This window comes from Athene noctua, chromosome 3 (genome assembly GCF_965140245.1).
Source record: "Athene noctua chromosome 3, bAthNoc1.hap1.1, whole genome shotgun sequence".
Classification (NCBI taxonomy): domain Eukaryota; kingdom Metazoa; phylum Chordata; class Aves; order Strigiformes; family Strigidae; genus Athene; species Athene noctua.
The window spans coordinates 34,724,711-34,747,420 of record NC_134039.1 but is presented as its reverse complement, the minus strand read 5'-3'; the positions used below and the strand labels follow the sequence as shown (position 1 = coordinate 34,747,420).

The 22,710-nt window shown below is 38.6% G+C and overlaps 1 protein-coding gene across 7 annotated transcripts in view; it reads right to left on the bottom strand.

Annotated features, from left to right (window-relative positions):
- The window catches only part of ANKS1B (ankyrin repeat and sterile alpha motif domain containing 1B), a 467,048-nt gene that overhangs the window by 168,666 nt on the left and 275,672 nt on the right, over window positions 1-22,710 (bottom strand). For all 7 annotated transcript variants that reach the window (XM_074902674.1, XM_074902675.1, XM_074902676.1 and 4 more), the window contains one exon: window positions 6,624-6,722. In XM_074902674.1, coding sequence (XP_074758775.1) covers window positions 6,624-6,722 — 99 coding nt within the window. The remainder of the gene's footprint in view (window positions 1-6,623; window positions 6,723-22,710) is intronic.

The following is a 22,710-nucleotide window of genomic DNA, read 5'->3' as shown; positions in this document are numbered from 1 at the left end:
GTCATTCTCTGAATGGAGTGTTTCAACCAAAGGCATAGACACAGGGGAGATGAATCATTTCTCTTGATAGAAGAAAAGTGGGAGAGGATGGGACAAAAGCTCTTATCTCGCTGGAGGAGGGGGTGGAGGACATAGAGAAAGGTTTCTTGGTGAGAGGAAAAATAGAAAAGTACCCTCTGACCTAGCCAGCACCAAATCTCTATCTGTCTTCAAGTCTTACTCCTCCTCCCTCCCTGAGTTATGGCAGTCACTTACATAGGCCGTTAGCCTTTCATCCCTACCATCTCATCAACCATTTCCTAGCAGCTCTAACTGGAATTTTGTTTACAGTCAAATGGCCTGCATGTTTTCCAGATGGCACTGGAGATAGAAGTTAACAGTCACACACCAGTAGGCAGAATAAACGCTATCAACCCAGCCACTGAGGAGTGAATGGATGAAGCAAGTAAGCCTCAGAGGCCATAAAGATATCTCCACTTCTTTTGTGTGGAGGTGGGATTGGGAATAGAAATTCAGCCACACAAGGAAACAGAGATCCATTTCTTTGCAACCTTCCCATTACATTTGAAACCCTGAAAAAGACATTCAATGTTAATCACATTTTCCTTGTATTACTCCAGTCACTTCTGGTTGGTCTTCCCTTCATGCAATAAGGTTCACTGGCCTGGAGACAAGTGCCATCCTTGATGCTCTGAGAAGATTCAAAGAGAACAGAAGAGTCTGCTTATGGATTTTGAAGAAACCGATCTTTGCTATTTCAGTCTGTTAAAATGTTAAAAAAACCGTATACTTGCATAGTCTGTGCAGAACACAGCCCAGACCTATAGTATGGGAAACAATGGAAATGTTTGTGTCCAGTCTGTCATGCAGCCTGCTATCTTGCAGGCAGACGGCAAGAGCCATGGTCACCTTTCACACAGCATGTGACAGAGTTACAGTTAAACTGGGTACTTGCTCCATTTCTGGGTATGTATGGTCTCATGACCTGGTGATCCAGAAGGCGCATAGCATTTTGCATGAGGCAGGCAGTATCCAGATCCTTCTGACACTATTGCTGCCCATAGAGAGGATGCTAGATTTCCCTCTGAATCCAGTGCTGGAATTATGAACCATATGGGTATTGAAAATCCTTCTGATGACCAGAAAATATGTTCATAAATATGCCTCACTGAGTAAAGGTGCAGGACAACTGACTAGCAGTCTTTGTAGCTTATAGGTGCCAGTGGACAGGTTGCAGATAGGAATGTCAATACCATCAGTGGCCCTTATGGAGCTCATGAATACATGAAGGGTGAAAGTCTGGGACAGAACAGCCACACCAGCAAAAACTCACAGAAAGCAATTGTCCATATCTACTTTCTCAGGCAAAAGGATCTGCAGGAATTCTAAATCAGCTCAGTCACCCTAGTCTAGCTGCCATAGAAAGAGTGCTTCCACTCATATAGAGTATTTCCTTGCCTGCTGACTATTCTCAGAGCAGCTAGTAGGCATTGCTGAGTCGACCACAAATAAGAAAGTATAAAAGAAGACAGACGAGAAATAAGAGTTAGTGTATGGGCAATGGTGGCAGGATCAGTGACATGTTACTGTTATGTACATGATACAGATAAATGACATCATGTCATGTCTAGAGTGGCTCAGTGATAGGCTTAGTTTAGAAGGAAAATGTTTGTGAGACTGCTTTCATCAGACAGTTTTGAAGCACATGTATGGGGAGGACATTGAGAAGGCTGACGGGAGACCTCATCACTCTCTACAGCTACCTGAAAGGACATCGTAGAGAGGTTGGTGCTGGTCTCTTCTCACAGGTAATTAGTGACAGAACAAGAGGGAATGGCTTTAAACTGCAACAGGGGAGGGTCAGACTGGACATTAGGAAAGCATTTTTCACAGAAAGAGTGGTCAGACAGTGGAATAGGCTGCCCAGGGAGGTGGTGGAGTCACCATCCCTGGATGTGTTTAAGGGTTGTTTAGATGAGCTGTTGGGGATATGGTGTAGGGGAGAACTTTGTAGAGTAGGGCTGATGGTTGGACTCGATGATCCCAAGGGTCTTTTCCAACCTGAATGATTCTGTGATTCTGTGACATTTGGTCTATGGGACCAGTCTAAAGCTAGTCTGAAGTAAACACCTAGTATCTAACTGCCTTGTTTTACTGATCCATTCCTATTCCGCTGCATTACTTAAATAATGTATACTACACATTTGTGTTTCAGAGTTGAAAAATTCATTGTTGTGCTGGATTCTGACACTTTTTTCTGTCCTTATCATTAAAGGTCTTATAAGCAGTGCAGGTGAGTGGCTTCCTTCTAAACCAGGAAAGTAATTCCTAGAGGCATTGTAAGGAGGAAAAACAGCAGGGTAGAAAGCACTTCCTTTGAATCCTGTTTTTCATCTTTGCTTCCAGCGACCAGAACCAAGGAGTCACAACCAGAAACGATCATAAATATTATGATACCACTTTGCAACATCTCCTAGTTTGGACATTGTCTTGAGGAATGGAAGTTTTAGCTGTGTTAAATGGGGGAGATTAAACATCGGACACAGATCATCTTGCTAAGATCTGGGATGTCTAAGCCAATAGCAGTATAGCAATAGCCAACATATGATGCGGTCTTTCTCTGTCACATATGCAGCATAGTTAATGTGCATGCACAGTAGTTCTGTTTTCCTAAATGCCAGACTTACTGTGCTTGCACTTAAGAGTGTTACATATGAGTAATAGATCTAGCACTTTTTGGAAGCACAGCTTTACTGCTCATATAACACTACTCACAGACAGCATGTGCCCATAGCCTGCTCATATCCTACTCCTCGTCTGCTTCTGCAAAGCATCCAGGAAAGAGGCTGTCTGACTGCACACCACCGCTACAAGATTCTCAGACTTGCTTTGTGCTCAGACCTCTCCGTGCAGGAAGGAACAAGCTGTATACTTTAAGAATAGCTCTGAATCCAGGAAAAAGCTGCTTTCAGCTAACATCTTTCTTCCATCTGTCAAATGAGAGAATGTGTTCCCATTATGCGCTGGGAGGAGCCATACACTGAGCATCCCCACAGAAAAAACAATCCTTTTTCTTATCTAAGTTCTCAGATAAACTAGGATAATTATTATTTTCAAAAACATTTTAGCTTTTGAGGAACCCATTGAGAAGTCACTTGCACATAGGTTTTGGATGCCAAAATAACTTGACCATGCTCCTTAGGTTTCCTATGTCACTTAAGTCGGGCTAAAATTTTACATCATGACTGCTTCTATTTTCTTAGTCAATTAAGCATATCCTGCACACAATTCTTTTATCAGTATTAATTTTTTTTTGCTCAGATCTGTGTACTGCAACTTCAGTATCTTTTTAGACATTGTCTCTACCTCAAGACATGTCTGAACTTCATTTTAATAAAACATATAAAATAATTCTCCAAACATTTATTGATTTCATTCTTTCCACATAAAAAAATATTAAATGCAATATTAAACTCTGCTAAAAAATTTGCTCTAAGACTGATGTCATGTATAAAATATTTCCATTTTAAGTATTAACTTTACAAATTATATTTCTACTGGAGTGACTTAACCTTATCTAATAATAATAAGCCATAAAGTGCTCTAGTTAATATTAATGTGGAACTTGAATAACTTAAATTACATTAGTGTGAGATGAGAATTTGGGCTACTAGCTCTAATCCAACAAAAATGAAGGGTATTTTGAAAAGCATAAATCTAACTGAAAGATTTCAATTCTGCCTATCTCTTACAAACATACGTTTACCCTCTTAGGAAATGTTCCTCTCAAATACAGACTCATCAGGGAAAAATATTTTGAGAAATCTGGGTAAACATACCTCTTTATACTGGTTAAACACTGAAATAAGAAACAACAATGATTAATTCATCTATATTTGGATAGATATGTGGGATTTTTTCCTGTTTAAAACTACTTCAAGCTCTAGAAAGAAGTTTCTAAACAGGCTACTGGTGTTTGAAATACAGAAATTCATTACTCTTTAGGAAGCCAGCAATTACTGAGTAAAAAAAAGACATTTTTTCTTTTCAGCCACTAAATGCCTGTTGCATTTTCAGGCTGCAGAGATGAATATTGATAAGAATAACAAAAAGACCTTATAAAAAAGAGTATTTTAAAACCTTGACAAGAGATTTGTTGCTTGATTTTTACCCTCTAAGCTTATTCAATACTGCCTGAGTATATGGCTCTAAGGAAGTGCTGTTCCATAGATGTTTTTTAAAGCACTTAGCTTCCACCTCAAGATCTGGGTTAAAAAATATCAAAAGACAGGAAACTTTAATAGTAAAACTAAAAATAACATAATCAGCAATGTTACTAAATACTAAAACACAAGGAGTCATCAAGTTTTAAATTAAATGAGGAACAGAAAAGAGGTACATGTTCAAAACAAACTGAAAGAATTTTTATCTAATGAGATTCAAATTAGTGAGACTCCATTTATGGTTTAAGATCTTAAAATATTTAGATAGTAGGCACTGTTTTGAATGCATGATGATAGAGCTGAACTTACCAATAAATAGATATACAAAAATTTTCCTGGTTCCTGGGGGATGTGAAAATCTTTTAGATCTTCAGCAAGCTGTTGTCAATACAGCAAGGGTGAGTTACATTAGATAAAACTTACCATGGTCCCGATTTTTAGGCCCCATAACTATTCCAACAGCTGTGCCTTTAGAAGAACTCTATTTTCAATAGGAAATTATGTATTTTCACTATGTAAGCTCTCTTGCATTGCTGAGTCATTCAAGTGAAGAAGTGTGATGCAGGGCTTCAGCTTTCAACTCTGTTTTGGTGTAACATTCTTGCATCAAAGGCACATCAAAAACGTGGTCCTTAAGGACTGTTTTTTCTAGCTTGACAGGGAAGCTGCTAAAGACTGCCTCACCATTATTCAGCCCATGCTTCAAGCCATTCTCTGTTAATTATCTTTGGTTCAGAAGATGTTGATTCTTCCAACTGCATAACCATCTTGTTCTCAACTGGTTTCAAGAGTATCTCTAGATCTTGATTCTCTCCTTTCTCACATTAAGCACATTTTAAAAAGAGCTCAGCTGGAGTTTTATGACAGAATGCTCATAATGGTCTCAGCAATAGTATACTCTCCAAAAGCAGATATTATTAACAATGTTTTCATAAACACCAGTTACTTAGTGCGGAGTAGCACTAGAATTATGATATAGTAACAATCCATTAATTAATTTTGAGAAATTTAAGCAAGAATATAAGAAAGCTGATCTCTCTAAGAAGTATGAAAAACAGAAAAGAATATTTCATTAGATAAAAGCAGGGATTAAGATTACAAAATTTTGTTTGAATGATAGTATTGCTGAAAAATGCATAAATTCAGAGTTAAACCTGAAGTACTTATTGTCATTCATCAAATGCTACATTTCTATACCCTACTACTTCTATCATTTACCTCACTTGTCTAATATGGTATGTGGAACATTATGGTCTTCAGTAATCTTCGGTGTTTCAGTGCATAGACTCATATTGTAGTATATATGGACTAACAGATCCAGATACAAAAATTGTTCACAACTTCTAATTTTTCCCATACAACAGAAACCCTTTGTCTCTTTTACAAGTGATCCACCCAGTAAGCTTTGATGCATCAAAAAGCCTCTTCTAGCAATTGCCAGCCTCATGTTCTAGACCAAAAAGTCCTTTAATAACTCTCCTCATTCTCCAGTGTTATCAAATTGCAAGCAGACTAATCTATTTAACTCAGTTACTTTACACATGCTCCTCCCAGAACACTCCACGTACTTTACATTAGGTTTTATTCCTGTCCTAGTATCTTGCACCAAGTATCTGCATCACATGTAGCAGCCTTCTGAGCCTTACTGGTGTCCATTTCTCATTCATTCTCCTTATACAGCTTTTCAAAATCAAATAGTAAGTTTTCATGCTAGGCTCACTATCTCTTGTTTTGAATTCTAGTAGCAGCCTCCACTGATATATTCTGGTACACAAAAGATAACAACAATCCCTTTCTATCACTGATTTAAAAATCTATAGTTTAAATCAGCTAGCACCAAAAATTATTGGAAAAATGACTGCAAGTTATTCTGTCCACAGCTGGGAAGCAAAATTTATGTATACAGCAGCAAATCAAATATGAAGCCTGCAGGAAGTCTCTGCATCTCACATGAAAGGCAAGTATTAGGAAAACAATGTCTCATCCAAGGCTTTAAAGAATACTTACATAAGGGGCAAAGTATTTCCAGGCCAACTGCTACGTAAAGACAAACATCTAAGACTCATTGACAGCCTTATTTACACATATGTAATGACAGTCTATAAACACATTGAAAAGCTAAAAATAATGAAAATAAATTCTAAACAGCCATCCTTTTTAAAATTTTAATTACAGATTTTACTCTCCTTTGCTTCGTTTGTCAATTATATCTATACAAAGTGAGTCCAATGAAATGACATTATTTTATGTCATATTTGCATATGCAAAAACCATGTCTACAGAAACAGTAGAGAGTTATGTTTATCTCCATTCAAAAAAAGTGTTTTAAATAACATAAAAGCTGTAGGTGTTCCCTTGATTGGATGATAATAATAATAATAATGATAATAGAAAGTATACCTTTGGGAGAAGCTGGATTGCTTGGAGAATTCTCTGTCTGTGTCCAGAGTTAAGGATTCCTATTTCCAAGAGATCCTGGTCCTCCATTACATTGCTTCCCTAAAAGATGGAAAAAAAAAAAAAAAGTGGAATAGAAATGCAAAAATAACAGATGCCTTCAATATCATGAAATAAGCCCTTCTGTTGTCTTTAAAGAACACTTTGCTTAACTTACAGTATCTGACAAGAATAATAAATTACTGATGATTGCACTCATTTTCACAATGACAAAATATGGTGGAAGGCACTTGGACTCATGGACAATTACTATACTGCTGGTAGCACTGCTGGAGGGGAAACTGTAGCTCTCACTCAAACCAAATACCAGATGTGAACCTTCTTTCATTTGACCAGAACCAAGGACGTGACTACAGAAATGTCCAGAAACTTAATTTTTCAATTCCCCTCCTCCCTCATCCAACTATCCATGCTATTAATTTTTCTCCAGACTGGAAAATACTTAACACAGAATAAGATGAGCAGAGTGGATGAGGATAAAATTATTTAGTTTGTTGTTAGTAAAATCGTGAAGAAATGCAGTGGTATCAACAAACCCCATTACAGTCCCTATCCACCTAAACTTTAACTCTACCAGTGCAATCCTAACTTTCTGTCATTGCTCCTATCTTCCCGCTTGCAGGCAGGTCAAATAATTCTTAACATGCAAACAGCTGAAAAAGACCATCTGTTCAAACAATACACAAAATAATTGCCCACAAATGTCCATAAAATAAGCCTCCACAATTCAAGCCTCTATTCTTAGAAGTTGCTATCAGTAGGAGAGGACTTACAGATACACAAACAGGATAATACGACTCCTAAGTTCAAGGACTCTGACACCACCTAGATAGTGTAACTTCAGCATTTGAAGGTTAAGGTACATGGTTAGCTGGCAGTGACTATTTGGAATCAGAGGAGGCACAACAGTAGCTCAGAAAGGGAATTGCAGCCAGGGATCAAATCAAGGTGGTTCAAAGTAGGCTGGCAATCTTGTATTCTTTTTTTAGACTACTTCATTTCAGACAAAACCTCGGCTTTTAAAAAATTATTTTATTTTTAAAAAGCTTATAACTACTGCAGTTGCAAACAAAACCTGCAAAAAACAGATGACCTGTCTTGAACTCTTACCCCTGTTGGAGTCTCATGACACTGATTTTGCTGGAAGCAACAATCATTACTATTCACAGTCATTTAACATCATCATGAAATAGGCTTTATGTGAGCAAATCTATGAAAACTTCATGTCCACCTTTCCATCTGGCTTGCTGCTTCTGACTCAGTAGAGCTCTTAAGCACAGCAAAATGAAAAGCTAATAGACACATAAAAGAACATGCTTAAATACTTTGCTGAATCAGGGCTTAATAATGGATATGATTCTATCTGAATACCAAATCTCTTGTCCCACAGCAACATAACTTTCTTTCAAAAAGCACACTGGAATATGCAATACTTCACCCTGTTCAGCTGCTAAATCTTCACTCTTTTCACATGGACTGATTAGTTTACAGATGTACTCTTGAGCACTCTCAAGTGCTACTCTGCAGAGTATCCTACAAAATCTAGGGGATGTCTTTTAGGGCAATCATGGAAACTTTGCAAAGCTATTACATTTAAAATTATATTTCAGACTAAGTGCTATGATTTAAGACTACAAGTCTGCCAATCATAACCTGAAAGAATTTGTGTGCAGCATTCAGAACAGGGGCATGCAGACCTGCTCTAAATGGAGCTGTGCAATCATGCTGGTTTAAGTAGATCACATGGTGTAAGAGTGCATGCAGCACAGGCTGTGCCAACAGTGATAGTGATGAGATGGGGTTAATACCCCCTTCATCTCCCTAGTAAACACATAAAAAATATAATTTCCCCTTTCTTCCTTTCTCCTTTGAATAACCTAAAGTAGGCTGTAAACTTACAGTAAGAACTGGGGAAAAAAAAACCCCTTCCATTTAGGGCTGGGTTCTCTAGCTGCTGGAAATAGCTAGCATGAACGGATTTAAGGAAACTGAGCCAACTGAGGATCCAGTCCAAAACAAAGGCTAGACATTTTCATTCATTTTAATAAATGCAGCTATTTTGTTTACAGCTATTGCTTTCACTTCATTTCACTGTTTTTCAGATTTCACCTTTCATCGCTACATGATGTTTATGCACAATCACAGTGTACTCATCACTGAGCTCCTGCACAGTGTTTACTGGTGTCAGTAACCTTGGCATCCAGCTTCAAATATTGCAATGTTTAAAACTCAGTTCAACTAACAGGCACAGGAAAAATCCTGTCTATTTGCACATCGTTGCTGCATAGCAGAGAAAGCATTATTTTATTAATTCTTTACTGTTGTTTTTTTTCCTTATATATCAGTTCATATATTTTGTTTCTTTGTAGTTGGTATTATATATTTTTTAAAGTATGTCAAGGTTACAAAATCAAATATTAAAAGCTCGGGAAAGGTTGGAATTCATGTTGCCTCCTTGTCTCCAGTCTAAGGTGGCAGCAACCTGGTTCTTCAATGTGCTCAGGTTTTGGAGCTTTTGCTGCGTGTTACCATCAGTGTCAATAGTAGCAGACACTCATCTCTCCTGCCATGGAGCTAAATCAGCTCTTCATCTTTATACATGAGCAAACCAGGAAACTTTAGATATTCAGTATAATCCACAATTGCTTAGCACAGAGGAGCAAACTAATAGTAGTAGAAGGCTGCCATCTGCTTTGCAGACATACCTGTGAAGCGAGAGAAACAATCCCCCTTATTTCTATCTCCCTGGTGTCTGCTCCCATTCTCCCCTTAATTTCAGTCCCTGATTCTTTTTTTACCTGATTATCCTTATTGCACACCTCCAGTCTCCTTCCATAGGCTCCTATGTTGAGAGTGAGGAAAACCCAACTTTCTTCTGTGGCAGGTCAGAGACAAGAGGATAAATTTTCTCCCTGCTCTTAGCTGCCATGCACACATTTATTATAAATGGGGCCAAATTTAACCTCAATTAACTTTACAGAGATGACATGGTAAATGTAATTAAAATTACTATGAATGCAAGAGTGACTTTTCAACACTATTTCAGCCTTAAAAATAGAATTATATTACCTGAAACATTCACCAAAATCAAATCATTCTAGTAGACACCAAGAGAATTTGAGTCCAAAGATTTAACTTTGATACGCTTATACACAACCCAGGTTTTTCTAACAGGAAATATGGGACAGCAATCTCGACTGGGGTTATTATGCTTTTATTATGTAATAAAAACATAAGAGGCTTTATGATATTGTAGTTTCTTAAATCTATAGGAAAACTTAGTTGGAAGGAAAAATTACTTCTTGGAATTAAAGCAATAAGAATATATCAAAATTGCTTATACTAGGATAGATTCAGATCTCATTTGCTTCCTGTCTCGTTAATGCATAAGAGATAGTCTCACTTATGAATTAGAAAGATCCTGCTTCTGAAGTTCCAGTTAGGAAAGAGTGTAGCTGACACCACCACCAACCACCCCCTGCCCCCCCCCCCCCCCCCCCCCCCCCCCCCCCCCCCCGGCTTTGTGCTTCTGCATAACTCTCAGGAATACCATCTTTTTCCCTTTAAGCACATCCAGGAAGCCAGTCTCCTGAGTAAGAAGGCAGTAGTTTCACAGAACAGTTGGGCTCAAGAAGGAAGGAAAAACGACTCTGCATGTGGGAGACTGGAGGCATATGAAAAACAACACAATTTAAAAAAACCAGAAATTTTGCCAAAATCTGAGATAGTTCCTATAAATAATTTCAGAATGAAATACGTAATGGTAAACTATGAGATAAAGATTTTGTTGGCATTGATTTGAGTTGTTTCATACAAAATCACCCCTGGCACTGTCTACCTGAGGTTAATACAGTCTTTCTGAAAAATTCTGGATCAGACCTTTATACGAGAGTCCAAATATATGTAAATACAGATATATACATACAGAATATTTAGAAAACAATTTAACCTGAAATTTGTCAGATTTATAGCAAAAAAAATACTCTATTAAAAATAATAATTTAATTTACTATCAAAAGAGAACAACTTTCAAAATTCTGCTGCATCATCAACATAATGAGATCAGTAGGGACTCTGAAGAGCTGGTACAGGTGGCACCTAACACATAGCAATGGGTAGGATCATGGTGCATGCAAATCACAGTCAAAGCCTGGTGGGTGTTCAGAGTGCCTTGCCAATATCTCAGCTGATGTGTACTGCACTGAATCTCACCCTGGCTGACTGAGGCTTGACACTGCAGGAGCACAGCTGGGGGCATCTGAATAGAGCTGGGGCAGCAGACCTCATACTTGGGCTTAACAGGGCTGCTGGAATATGACCAGGCACAGAAAGGAAAAAAGAGAATACGGGAGGTGGGGCACTTAGCTGGACTATCCAAGAGCACTGAGAGAACCATCATTCCTGCCACTCAGATAAGAGAGGTGGGAGCCAGGCAGGAGCAGATGGGAATGTACTTCCATTATACATGCATGGAGACTGAAGTCAGATTGAAAACAGACCAACAGCATCAAAGAGCTCTATTCTTTCTTACCCCTTCCACCTCAAATGCATAACTGGAAAGAAAGGGAGCAGGCATCTGATACCATTGGGAACAAAGACTGTTACGAAGCACATCCTCAACAGCTCACTTAAACCTGCCCTCTTCTCAGTCTGAATTGCTTTGCTTCTCATCCACCTAATCATAATATCCTTCTAAACTGCATCCCCTTGGAATAGTTGACATCTGAACTGTCCTCTGGCTGGGAATAAATCAGACACATTTCACAATGAGGTTAAGGACACATGGAATAACCAGGACTTTTCTTTTTCATTGTCTAAATCATATGACAGAAGACTTACAAATTTTCACCACAACATTGCTTTTCCACACGGTGAAAGAGTTTATTTCTTAGACACTTGCAAGAAATGACTAGAGAAATATAGCTTTCAATAATGAACACTGCCTCTTACTAGTGCAAAAATTTCAAGCAATGTGTCACATGTTCCATTTCCAAACAAGAACTGGCAAAAAAAAAGAATTTATCAAGCTTCAGTATGAGTGAAAAGGTTGCCTCTCACTAGCATTGCCACTGTTAACATGAAAACAAGATCTGTAAGAATGATTATTGAGTGAAATGCTTAACTTGTACTTTCAGTCAGAAAGATTCATCAGATTCCCAGAGATACTGCAGAAATTGTTATTTCACCTACAAACCTGACAAGATTATGTTAGAAAAATCCCCTGCAGAAGCATGAAATTTTGCCTTGGAGGAAAAAGATTGCATATAAAATATGTTGGGACCAGGCATGTTGCAAAATAATCATTTGACAATGTTCTTCCAAAATTATTTTGCTTTTAAACTACTGATAGGCATTCTCAATCCTCACCTTGCTCTATTGTCAGTCTTTTCCTAGCAATTAAAAAGCCCACAAAACCAAAGAGAAAGCTGGAAGAAAGTTTTCCATATTACTGTCATTTTGTCGGGAAGTAATAATAAAGTACTATTGAAGTGTTAACTAAAAAAAGCCATTTCACTTATAGGTAAGAGTGGGGTGATAGCAATCCAGAGCCCTAATTTTGCAAACTGTGCATAAAGATAGAAGGTGATATGAGTAGGGCCAGTTTATAAAGGAGCCCCAATAGTCCCACTCTACCTAAGTTTTAAAGATATCTCTCTGGTTCACATTCAGCTCTTCTAAAAGTGAACCTGAAGTAACCAGTGCTATCAAAAGCTTTTCAAATACTGATATTCAAATAAGCATATAGTTACAGACCTTTCACACAACAGGAATAGTTAATTAAAGTATGGTGATAATTAAACAATACTGATAGCTGGGACAAGGATCCTTGTAGGAAGAATTTCTGCTATTTTTATACCATCTTCCTTGTAGCACTGTTCATTACAACCAACACAATTGTCACATGCGAATTAACTGCACAGATAAGGTGGCAATTGAAAAAATTACCTCCGATGTCACACTTGGCCCACTTAATTGCTAATGCTGTTGACCCAACTCTGCCTATTTAGTCATAACAATTCAATAAAATAATTATTAATACTTACCTAAATTATATCTTAATGTCTTGAATGTATACTGTGAAGATAATTTCACTTCATTTGAGTAATGAAAATTCCAGAGAGTCTATATTGTACCATTATTCAGATTACTTGAGATAAATGCTAGTTAGCTTAGATGTTAAATTTCTCAAAGGACCCACTTTAAAATCAATATTACTGTGAGTTAATTAACAGACTTCTAAATTATCAGAAAAATATTCCTTTCTCCAATAAATTTGTAAGTTTGGGGAGTGTAAGAAGGGGCAAACATGATCTTTTCAGACATAACAAAAATGCTGAATACCTGTTCTGTATGTAAAATGGAGTTCTGTTTAACCTTGAAGCTTTGTAAAAGTGTAAACTCAGTTCAACTCCCTGAATGTCTCACAGAAGTATTCCTTCCTCACATTTTTATCAACCCTAGTCATGTTGTATAAAATGTGAGCTACCCAAATCAGCCTGGAGAGTACAAAACTTTTGAAGAGTCAAAGACACTGACTGTAAAATTCTGGGCAGGATCCATGTGTTAAAAATAGATTATTCACAGAAAGGGTCTGTGAAATAGCAGCAAGGAAAACAGATGCTCAAGAAAATACTTAAGCTTTCACACACTTACTGCCCTAAAATCACAACTGAGGTCTTGGAAGTGTTTGTTCATCCTTCCTGCAACTGAACCCTGCTCACACCGGCAGATTTACCTTTGGGCTGCCCGGTGTTTGAGCTCTGTTCTGAGCAGACAGAGCAGCTTGGAAACCACATTGAACCTTTGAGTGAGTCTAAAAAATGGGTCCTTCTCTTAGATGCCATCAGAGCTTGATCTGGTAGGAAGTCTGAGAGCATGCCCAAGGCAGAAACACAGGAGCAGAGCATGAACTGGCAGCTGCTCTTAAAAATGTGATGGAAGGAGGAAGAATGGCTTTATCTTTCTTTCTCATAGTACAGCCCAGACAGAAGATTCATGCAGAAGGCGGGAGATCAGATTTATGTCTTTCTCAAACTCGAATTTCCTAAAGACAGAGTAAGCTATGCAACAACTGATAGGAAAGGGCACTGTGGGATTGAGGAGGAATCATTCACTGGTCCTGCTGAAACGAAACTGTTGTAAAGTTTAGTCAGTAAGGCAGAAAAGAGTATTATCCTTTAGACAAGTGACAGCTGACTGTGGTAATGCAATCTCTTGTGCTATTGCTAGAAAGATTTCTGGTTTTCATCCAGTGACTGCCAAATAAAAAGAGAGAAAAATATAAACATTCAGGACTTTTCATTTCTTTCAACCAAGTATCCTAACTTCTATGCTACAGATTCATGCTTCTGCTCCATACTGTAGTTTGAAATAAAACAGTGTACCAACTGTCCTCATCCAAAGGGACAACTTGGATGTCAAGATCCAGGAAGCAGCACAGGAAATCCAGCCTCCAAATGGTGTCTAATGCAGGGCTGCAAAGAGAGGCAAAACTTTCGGATATAACTCCTGTTTTGGAGCATATTATTGGCTTCCTCTGCTTAGCATTGCAAACCCCTTTCTTAAATGCCTTTCTCTTCCTATTAATTATACAGGTCTTGTGTGCCTAATTCAATTGTAGGGATCCCACTCCCAGAGACAGGAATTGTATAGTCAAGTGTGGCGATGCTTACTATTGCTGCAGCTAACTGCATTTTTAATTTGGTCTTGGAGGCCTCACCTGGCTGTTTGGAGCCCACACTGTGGATGAGCAAAATGAGGGTACTGACTAACTTTCAGGTGCCCAAACTATTTTCAGGTCCTAACTGCTACTAATTGGAGGCTGTTAGGTCAACTGAACTTGCTGTTTTGTTTAATATTACTAAATACAATAAAATATGAAGCAGCTCCCAAAAACGAGAAATACTGGAAAATGAATGGTGTTTTCTATGTGTCACTGATTTACTGTGTTTAAATGCATTTTACATTCCACCATGCTGCTTTTGGTCTGTAGTGGTGAAGCAAGGGTAAAATATAAGAGAGTTTGTGAGCTAATACGGAACTGGAATACAGTAACTTTCTCTAGGTGAAAATTAAAAGGGTTCAGGGAAAATACACAGTCAGGCTTGCCTGCTAAATACAATCGTTATGTTGAGACCCATTTTAACATATTCCTACAGATTTTGTTTGCTAAGGCAGGCACAACGAACAGCAGGATTGAATAAGGTATTGTCATCTCCCACTGCACACAGATGAGATTTCTGTTACACGTGATATTTCTTATACAAACCACTGTGATTTATTTCCATGGTATGTACAGAGATAGTACTAGCCAGGTCCCTGAAGACTAAGAGATAAGCAGAGATGGCCTCCATTTTCTTCAAACACTTTCTAAAAATAAGAGAACATTTGATTAAGGGTTGACAATTTTCTTTTCTTCCTTTGCTTGTTCTTGTAATTCATTTTGCATGGGAAGTGGGCTGTGTTTTTCTTATCCCTTCCAATTCAGCAGCCGGGTGGCTGGCTTTGCGGGCCCACTCCCGTCACCACGGCAACCAGCAGATCGCTGCGATGTGATCCCATGCGCTTTATGTCATTACAGTGCTATTGTTCTCCAGTAACGATTTGAGAGATGCGTTTCCCTATTCTTATAAAGGAGGATTAATTATCGTTCCACTGGTCATCCCACGTGTCACAGGTAGACTACAGCATCATATTAGGATGAATTTCGCTTTACATGTAGCAACTTCAAGAATGACTGGTCTGCACCATGAAGCCTATGTTCAGCACCAAGCAGATACTGCTCCTCATAAACATGCAATATGAATCAAGGCTGCAGTTCTCAAGAATCATCAGTATGACCACACTATGTGAGATCAAAAGTCTCTCTAACTCATTGGTTCAGAGTCTTTGCTAATGGTCAAAACTGTCCAGAAATGAAAAGTATATAAATAATGTGTCTTATATAATTTTTTCCACTCTCATCTTTGGGCTAATTTAAAGTTAAGCATATGGGCATTTAGCTACACTAGAGACTGAGTGATGGATATAGCAGGCAGAAAAACTGATTTTGCTAAATACAAATCCACCATAGATTTCAATGGATATGTAAGACTCAGCTGCTCTTTATCATTTGGAGGAAGCTGATTTACCATATCTTTTCTAGACTGCAGCAAATAATCCCTGCACTCAAAGATTATTTCTTTTTATGTTTTGTAGAGGTGGCAGAAGTCCTGGACTATACCTCTTACAAATTAACTTTGGGATGATATATTCCACAAGAAAAGGGCAGTCCCTTCAAAACCGTGTTATGATGACAGGCCCAAACTTGTAGAGTGCATGGAAGAAAGGATATTTAGAATCATGGAATCAGAATCAAAGAATGGTTTGGGTCAGAAGGGATCATCAAAGCTCATCTAGTCCAACCCCCCTGCCATAGGCAGGAACATTTTCATGTTGCTCAAAACCTCATTGAACCTGATCTTGAACACTTTCAGGGATGGGTCATCCACCAACATCTCTGGGCAACCTGTTCCAGTGTCCCACCATCCTCACTGCAAAAAATGTTCTTCCTTATGTCCAATCTGATTCTACCCTCTTTCAGTTTAAAACCATTGACTCTTGTCCTGTCACTACAGGCCCTGGTAAAAAGAGTCTTTCCATTTATATATTATAAGGCCACAATAAGGTCTCATTGCAGCTTTCTCTTCTCCAGGTTGAATAACCCCAACTGTCTTAGCCTTTCCTCCTAGAAGAGGTTCCCCAGCCCTTTGATCATTTTTGTGGCCCTTCTCTGGACCTGCTCTAACAGGTCCATGTCCTTCTTATGTTGGGGGCCCCAGAGCTGTACTGGTGGGTTCTCACAGCAGTGGAGTAAAGGGGGAGAATCACCTCCCTTGGCCTGGTGGCCATGCTTCTTTTGATGCAGCCCAGGATAGGATTGGCTTTCTGGGCTGCAAGTGGACATTGCTGGCTTTTGTCCAATTTTTCATCCATCAGTATCCCCAAGTCCTTCTCTTCAGGGCTGCTCTTAATCAATTCCTCCTCCAGTATGTACTGATATTGGGGATTGCCCCAACCCATGTCCAGGACCTTGCACTTGGCCTTGTTGAACCGCATGAGGTTCACATGGGCCCATTCCCCAAGCCCATCAAGGTCCCTCTGGACGGCATCCCTTCTATACATAAAGGAGATATTTCACTCTCTATCCTTTACTGATCCCTGAAACACTTGAGCAAGGTATAACCAGACAATGAGTCCAAAGAATGAGGGTAAGTGTACTGGGTCTGGCTGAGCTGGAATTGGTTTTCCCTTATAGCAGCCCTCACGGTGCTGTGGTTTATGCTGGGAGCTGGCAGGGTGTTGGTAGCACCCTGGTGGTGTGGCTGCTGCTGAGCAGTGCTCACACAGCACCAAGGCTCTTGCCGACATTTCCCCCCAGTGGGACGGGGTGGGCAAGATCTTGGGAGGGGACACAGCCAGGACAGCTGACCCGAACTGACCAAAGGGATATTCCAGACCATATGACGTCTGCTCAGTACAAAGCTGGGAGAAAGGAGGAAGGGGCTGGGGTCACCCTTGGTTCTCCGAGGCAACCCTACGGGTATGGGAGCCCTGCTCCTGAGAAGGCCCGACAGCGCATCTTCATGGGAAGGAGAAAATAAACCTGTTTTCTTTTTTTGCTTCCGTGTGCAGACCTTTGCTTTGCTTTGCTTATATTAAAACTGCTTTTGTTTTAACCACAAGGGTTGGTCTATCTTATTCTTTCCCATCTTTGCCCTGTTGAGAAAACAAGGGGAAGGGGAGGAAGTGATAAAGCAACTTGGTGTGTACCCGGCATTTAGCCAAGGTCAAACCACCACAGAAAGACATCCCATTTATGCTAACTTTATCTAAAAATTTAAGGTTCCATTTTGGAACACAACTGGATAGCCACTGATATATGAGAAGTGCACTCTGGAGTAATTCACTGATCACTGCATTTCTTAATATTTCTTTGTCAACCCATGACAACACATTTTTAATATTAAACTGTAGCATTTTGTGTAGCATGATGTAGCTATGTCACCAATAATGCAGCAACTGTCACCCAGAACCTATAAAAAAACCTGAGTAGCTATTGACTGGATCACATATAAAATATTAATTACCACAGGCATCAAAATAGTTTGCCCACAATTTTTAAGTTTCTTGCCATTGAACAATAACATTTATAATTCTGGAATATAAAAATAAACAAACACATTCAATAAATAAACAAACAAGTGCAAAATCAGATTTCTGGCTGTGTGAGCCAGGTACTAAACTGTCTACTTTGTGTTCCCTTCCTCCCTTCATATCTGTTTCTTCTCCCTGTGCAACTTATTTCCAATCCACGTACTGTATTCAGATATAGTTCTAATACTGTGACCTTTCTTCCTGTTCACGTTCTCTGCTTTATTTACACACTTTTCACTCTTTTGCAAATAATCTTGTACTGTTTATCTCAGATACAACACAAAAGCAGTAATTAGTGTGACTACCACATTTTCTACCCATAACTTAGTTAGAGGTTACAAATACTTACACAACATGACATTTTTATACCAATTCATAAATCACTTGCACATATAGTGGCAGGCTTATTATAATACTTTATAATCTTTTATTAATGGTGAATATAAGAAAAAAATCCATGCATTTGAAGATGGCTGTTATCAGAAATTCAACTATGTCTACAGTCAAAGCAAGTACTAGTTGTGAAACTTGAAGTCACATATTGATCTCACACAGTGTCCTGGTTCAGCTAGGATAGGGTTAAGTTTCCCAGCAGAGAGAGACGGGGAAGGGATCTCCAGCCGGGTTATTCATACCATGCTGATGTCAGGTCAGAGTGCGGGAACTTTTTCCTTGGTGGCTTTGGTGGTGGGGAGAACACAGTGGGCTTGTTCCGTAACCATTTGCGGTATTTCTCTGTATATCTTTTGCCTTGCTTACTGTTATTGCTGTTTATTGTTGTTACCATTGCTACCCTTGTTGTTCAGATTGCTTATTACACTGTTGTATTAAATTTCTTCTTATTTTAACCCGGGGTTTGTGCCTCACTGCCAGCCTGACCGGCTGAGGGTGGGGGAGGGGCAACAGTAACGTGGTCTCTGGTCCCGGCAGGACTTAAACCACCACACACAGGCAGTCCTAGCATCCTGATATAGCTTTTTGAACTATACTTCCTGCCTAGTAAATAGCATTTAGAGTTTCAAGAATCTTCTATGTAAAAGTAAACTTGTATTTTATCTGAGGGGCTGATTATTCTTCCCACAGATGTACTGCATTTTCTTAAAAATCTGGAATAACATGTTCAAAATTAATAAGAAGAAAACTTGATATATTCTTATGGTAGTATTACCTGTACGTGGACTAATCCGGTCCCAAAACACTATGAAAGGATCCTTCAATGTTGCTACACACAGCTGATTCTCCAAGCACGCATGTTGGGATATCTGCTGTCAGAGTCCAGTAATCTGACACTCTAGTACTTAATTTCCCTCAGTCATGAGGAAACCTTCACGCAAGTCAGTCCACCTTGTCTGGCACCCTTCTTTCTGACACTACTGTGATGAGTGTTTCCACCAATTCCTTTCCTATACAAGGATACTGCATTCAACATCTAACCTTTAGGGAGTCTTTAGGCCTCCCCCCATCCAAATTCAAGTAGTTTTACTGATGCTTTGTAGATTTCTTTGTGATCAAACGATTTGTAATTTAACTTTTCTTTGTGATAAAAAATACTCATAATGGTCCTGGTGAGCACTTGTGAGACTCTCACTGGTCCCTTCTCCCACTAATATCAGGTCCAAAACAGATCCGGCTTCCAACAAATCAGACAAGAAAACTGTATGCTCCTGAGTTAAAGACACAAGATTATGGGACACTGTAACTTCACTTGATATAATTTCTAGATTTCAGTACACCTTCTTAAAAGGAGAAGTTACTGCAATGAATAAAACAGAGAAAATAAGAGCTGTTGATCCCCACGACACATTAAATTTGTGTTGCAAAGTCACAAAGCTACAAAACACCAGAATGAAGATTGTTCAACACTGGCTAACCACCCCTTACCCCAGGACACATATTCTACATGGCATCATACAGACAGTATAATTATATGTCTCAATAATTCATTAATTCAGTGTACTTACAAAATAATTTATATTTCTTTTCTTTAGCCTTTATCATTCTGTGTGTGGGTCCATGTCTTATATAGAGCTTTACATCGAAGACCTCACCAGTAAGAACAATTTAATTTCTTCAGACTTTTTTTAGACATTGATTAAAATAATACTAGACAGGTCCAAACCAGGAATTAATACATTTTATAAGACTCCTTCAAGTCAAGGTGGCATTTTTATACCTATTATAAAGATAAAGAATTAAAGTAGGACTAATTAGGGCCAGAATTAAAAAAAGAAAAGAAAAGAAAAGAAAAGAGAAAAGAAAAGAAAAGAAAAGAGAAAAGAAAAGAAAAGAAAAGAAAAGAAAAGAAAAGAAAAGAAAAGAAAAGAAAAGAAAAGAAAAGAAAAGAAAAGAAAAGAAAAGAAAAGAAAAGAAAAGAAAAGAAAAGAAAAGAAAAGAAAAGAAAAGAAAAGAAAAGAAAAGAAAATCTATTAGTTCTCAGTACCTAAATGCAGGGGTTATCTATCTACATATGTATTTACAGAACATCTACAGTCAAATTCACTTTTAGCTGCGAGCACTAACACTTCAGCTAATCCAAATTATTCTTCTTCTTCCTTTGCACATATGTATCAAAGTGTTTTCAGTGAAACAGTTTTATCAGAAATGCTTGTAACGATTTGTATCTAGCTGTTCAAGTAAATCAGAAGCCTCAGGCACCTTGGAAAGTGGAAAAAATCTGAGTAAGATGGTACTACAAAGCACAGTGGAGAGCACGACGAACTTTCTGCAAGGAGTCAGCTTAAGCCCAGTCAAGCAAACTAGCTTGGCACCAGCTCTGTTGGGCCATAGCTGTCTCCCAAAGAGTGACATTTCTGTGAAAATCATCCAGTTAAATGTTCCTCTGCTTTTGTTCAGGACTCCCTAAAATGTTTTAAGTCAGTAAAAGAACTGAGATGAGAAGCAGATACCCTCCGTTGCCCTCTTTCTCTTCTTTTATTCCCTCCCTTTCTTTCTCTTCACCCTCTTTCCTTCCTCCTTTGATTTGGAGATAAAAAAGACGTATGGTGATTTCTTCTGAGGAAAGAGGAAATGGAGAAGAGGAGAACATCAGGAGCACAAGAAGAGTCCAGCCTGCAGGGATGGTGAGGCATGGAGAGAGCTCAGAAACACAAATGCATTTTGGGGGTCAGAGAGAGACACAGAGAATCTCAGAAATAAAGAAAAAGGAAAAGAGGTATATGGGTGGCTCCAGGAGAGACAAGAGGAATGCTAAGAAACAGTTTCTTTCATGAGTTTGGTTTACAGAGGAATAAAATGCATGACTTGAAAATTAATGATAAATTACATATAGCTAGCTCATACACAGAAAATATGTTCCTGATTCATTTTGTTTGGGGCATAAAAATATTACTAAGTATTAAATACTTGTTTCATTTTTTCTGCGCTATTTTTAGCTTGATTCCATCCTTGCCACTGAATTTATTCAGAACTTAACTGAAGGTATTCAGTGAGATTCCTCAGGAAATCTGGTTACCTCTGACTCCCTCCTGAGAAACCCTGCTCTGCAACTACAGGTACTATCTGTACTATCAAAGGACAGACACAAGCAGATAATTAGCCACAAGGTAGCTAGTAACATACAGATATTTTTATCCCAGGATCCTCTCTTGATTTCATGTATGTGGGCCAGAAACATTACATAATTTCCTAGCCAGATAATTGAGGGAACAGAGAAGCATCTTCCCTAAACTCATAAATCAAAGGCTGACCTCAGCAAAGAGTCTTAGGTATATTGTCCTATGCATTCTCCATGGACCAGGCTTCTTCTGCATCTGCTAGCAAGTGTTTTCTTTATTCTCTTTTCTCCTGAGTCTCCATTTCTTATTGTTCGAGAAGGAAGGGAATCAGCAAGCATTTTAAACAAATACATATATGAAGCAAGATGATATTACATACATAGCAGAGTTAAGAGAGAAATCAAACCATACAAGCAGGAACATCAGAATTTGCTGACAAAAAGCCTGGTATTACAGGGAACTAAAGATTTGTCTGTATCTGGATTCTCTGGTGTAGTATTCCACTCTTGTTGCAAAAAGTTATTTTTCTAGGCAGAAAGAGAAGGTCTTCTATTTCTATTGGCAGTAAACCAAGTACTTAAAAAATCAGAGCATCAGGAAATAAAAGGTTCGTGGACAGAATAGACACAATTCCAAATTCCAAGAGATTGAAACTAAAATAAAATAACTTGCATTGTCAATTTATAATTCCTTTCTGGCAACAAGAGGGATACCTAGGGAGTTCAGAGAAGCTAAGAGAACTGTAATATTCATACTATATTTAAAAATGAATCAAGGGTAAAAACCAACTCAGTACTGTGCAATCGTTTAATCTAATGCAGCACAGCAGCCAAGATCTGTTATTTCTCTATAAACGCCATTTTAACTTACTTCAAGAAGTGGGTTTTTTATGTGATTAAAAGGGCAGCTGTTTGGAGAGAGCATACCTGAAACGGTGAAAAAGCTGTTAAATAGTGTGGCTGCTGAAGAACAGAAGCTATCAATCAATTCAGAGATTTTGAGAGCTGTAACTGGCTGCACATATATTTGTTTTTAGCATGAGCTGTAAAATTCCAGTGAATAAGATGCAGATTTCCCCTCCCCCGCCTCTTCCTAATTGCAAAGGAGGATTGTTCACAGGGGGCCAGTCTTTACCAATTCATGGCTGCTAACTAGGCAGTCAGAGAAAATATTGTTTAGGATTTATATCAGAAAGGCCATTTGATAGGTGTTTATCCAGCATATTTTTATTCAAGGTATTCCAGTTTTTAATATTTGAACTGACTGTTAGCACTTCTATCCACAGTAACCTTATCTCTCCATATCTGCCACCTGGGCAA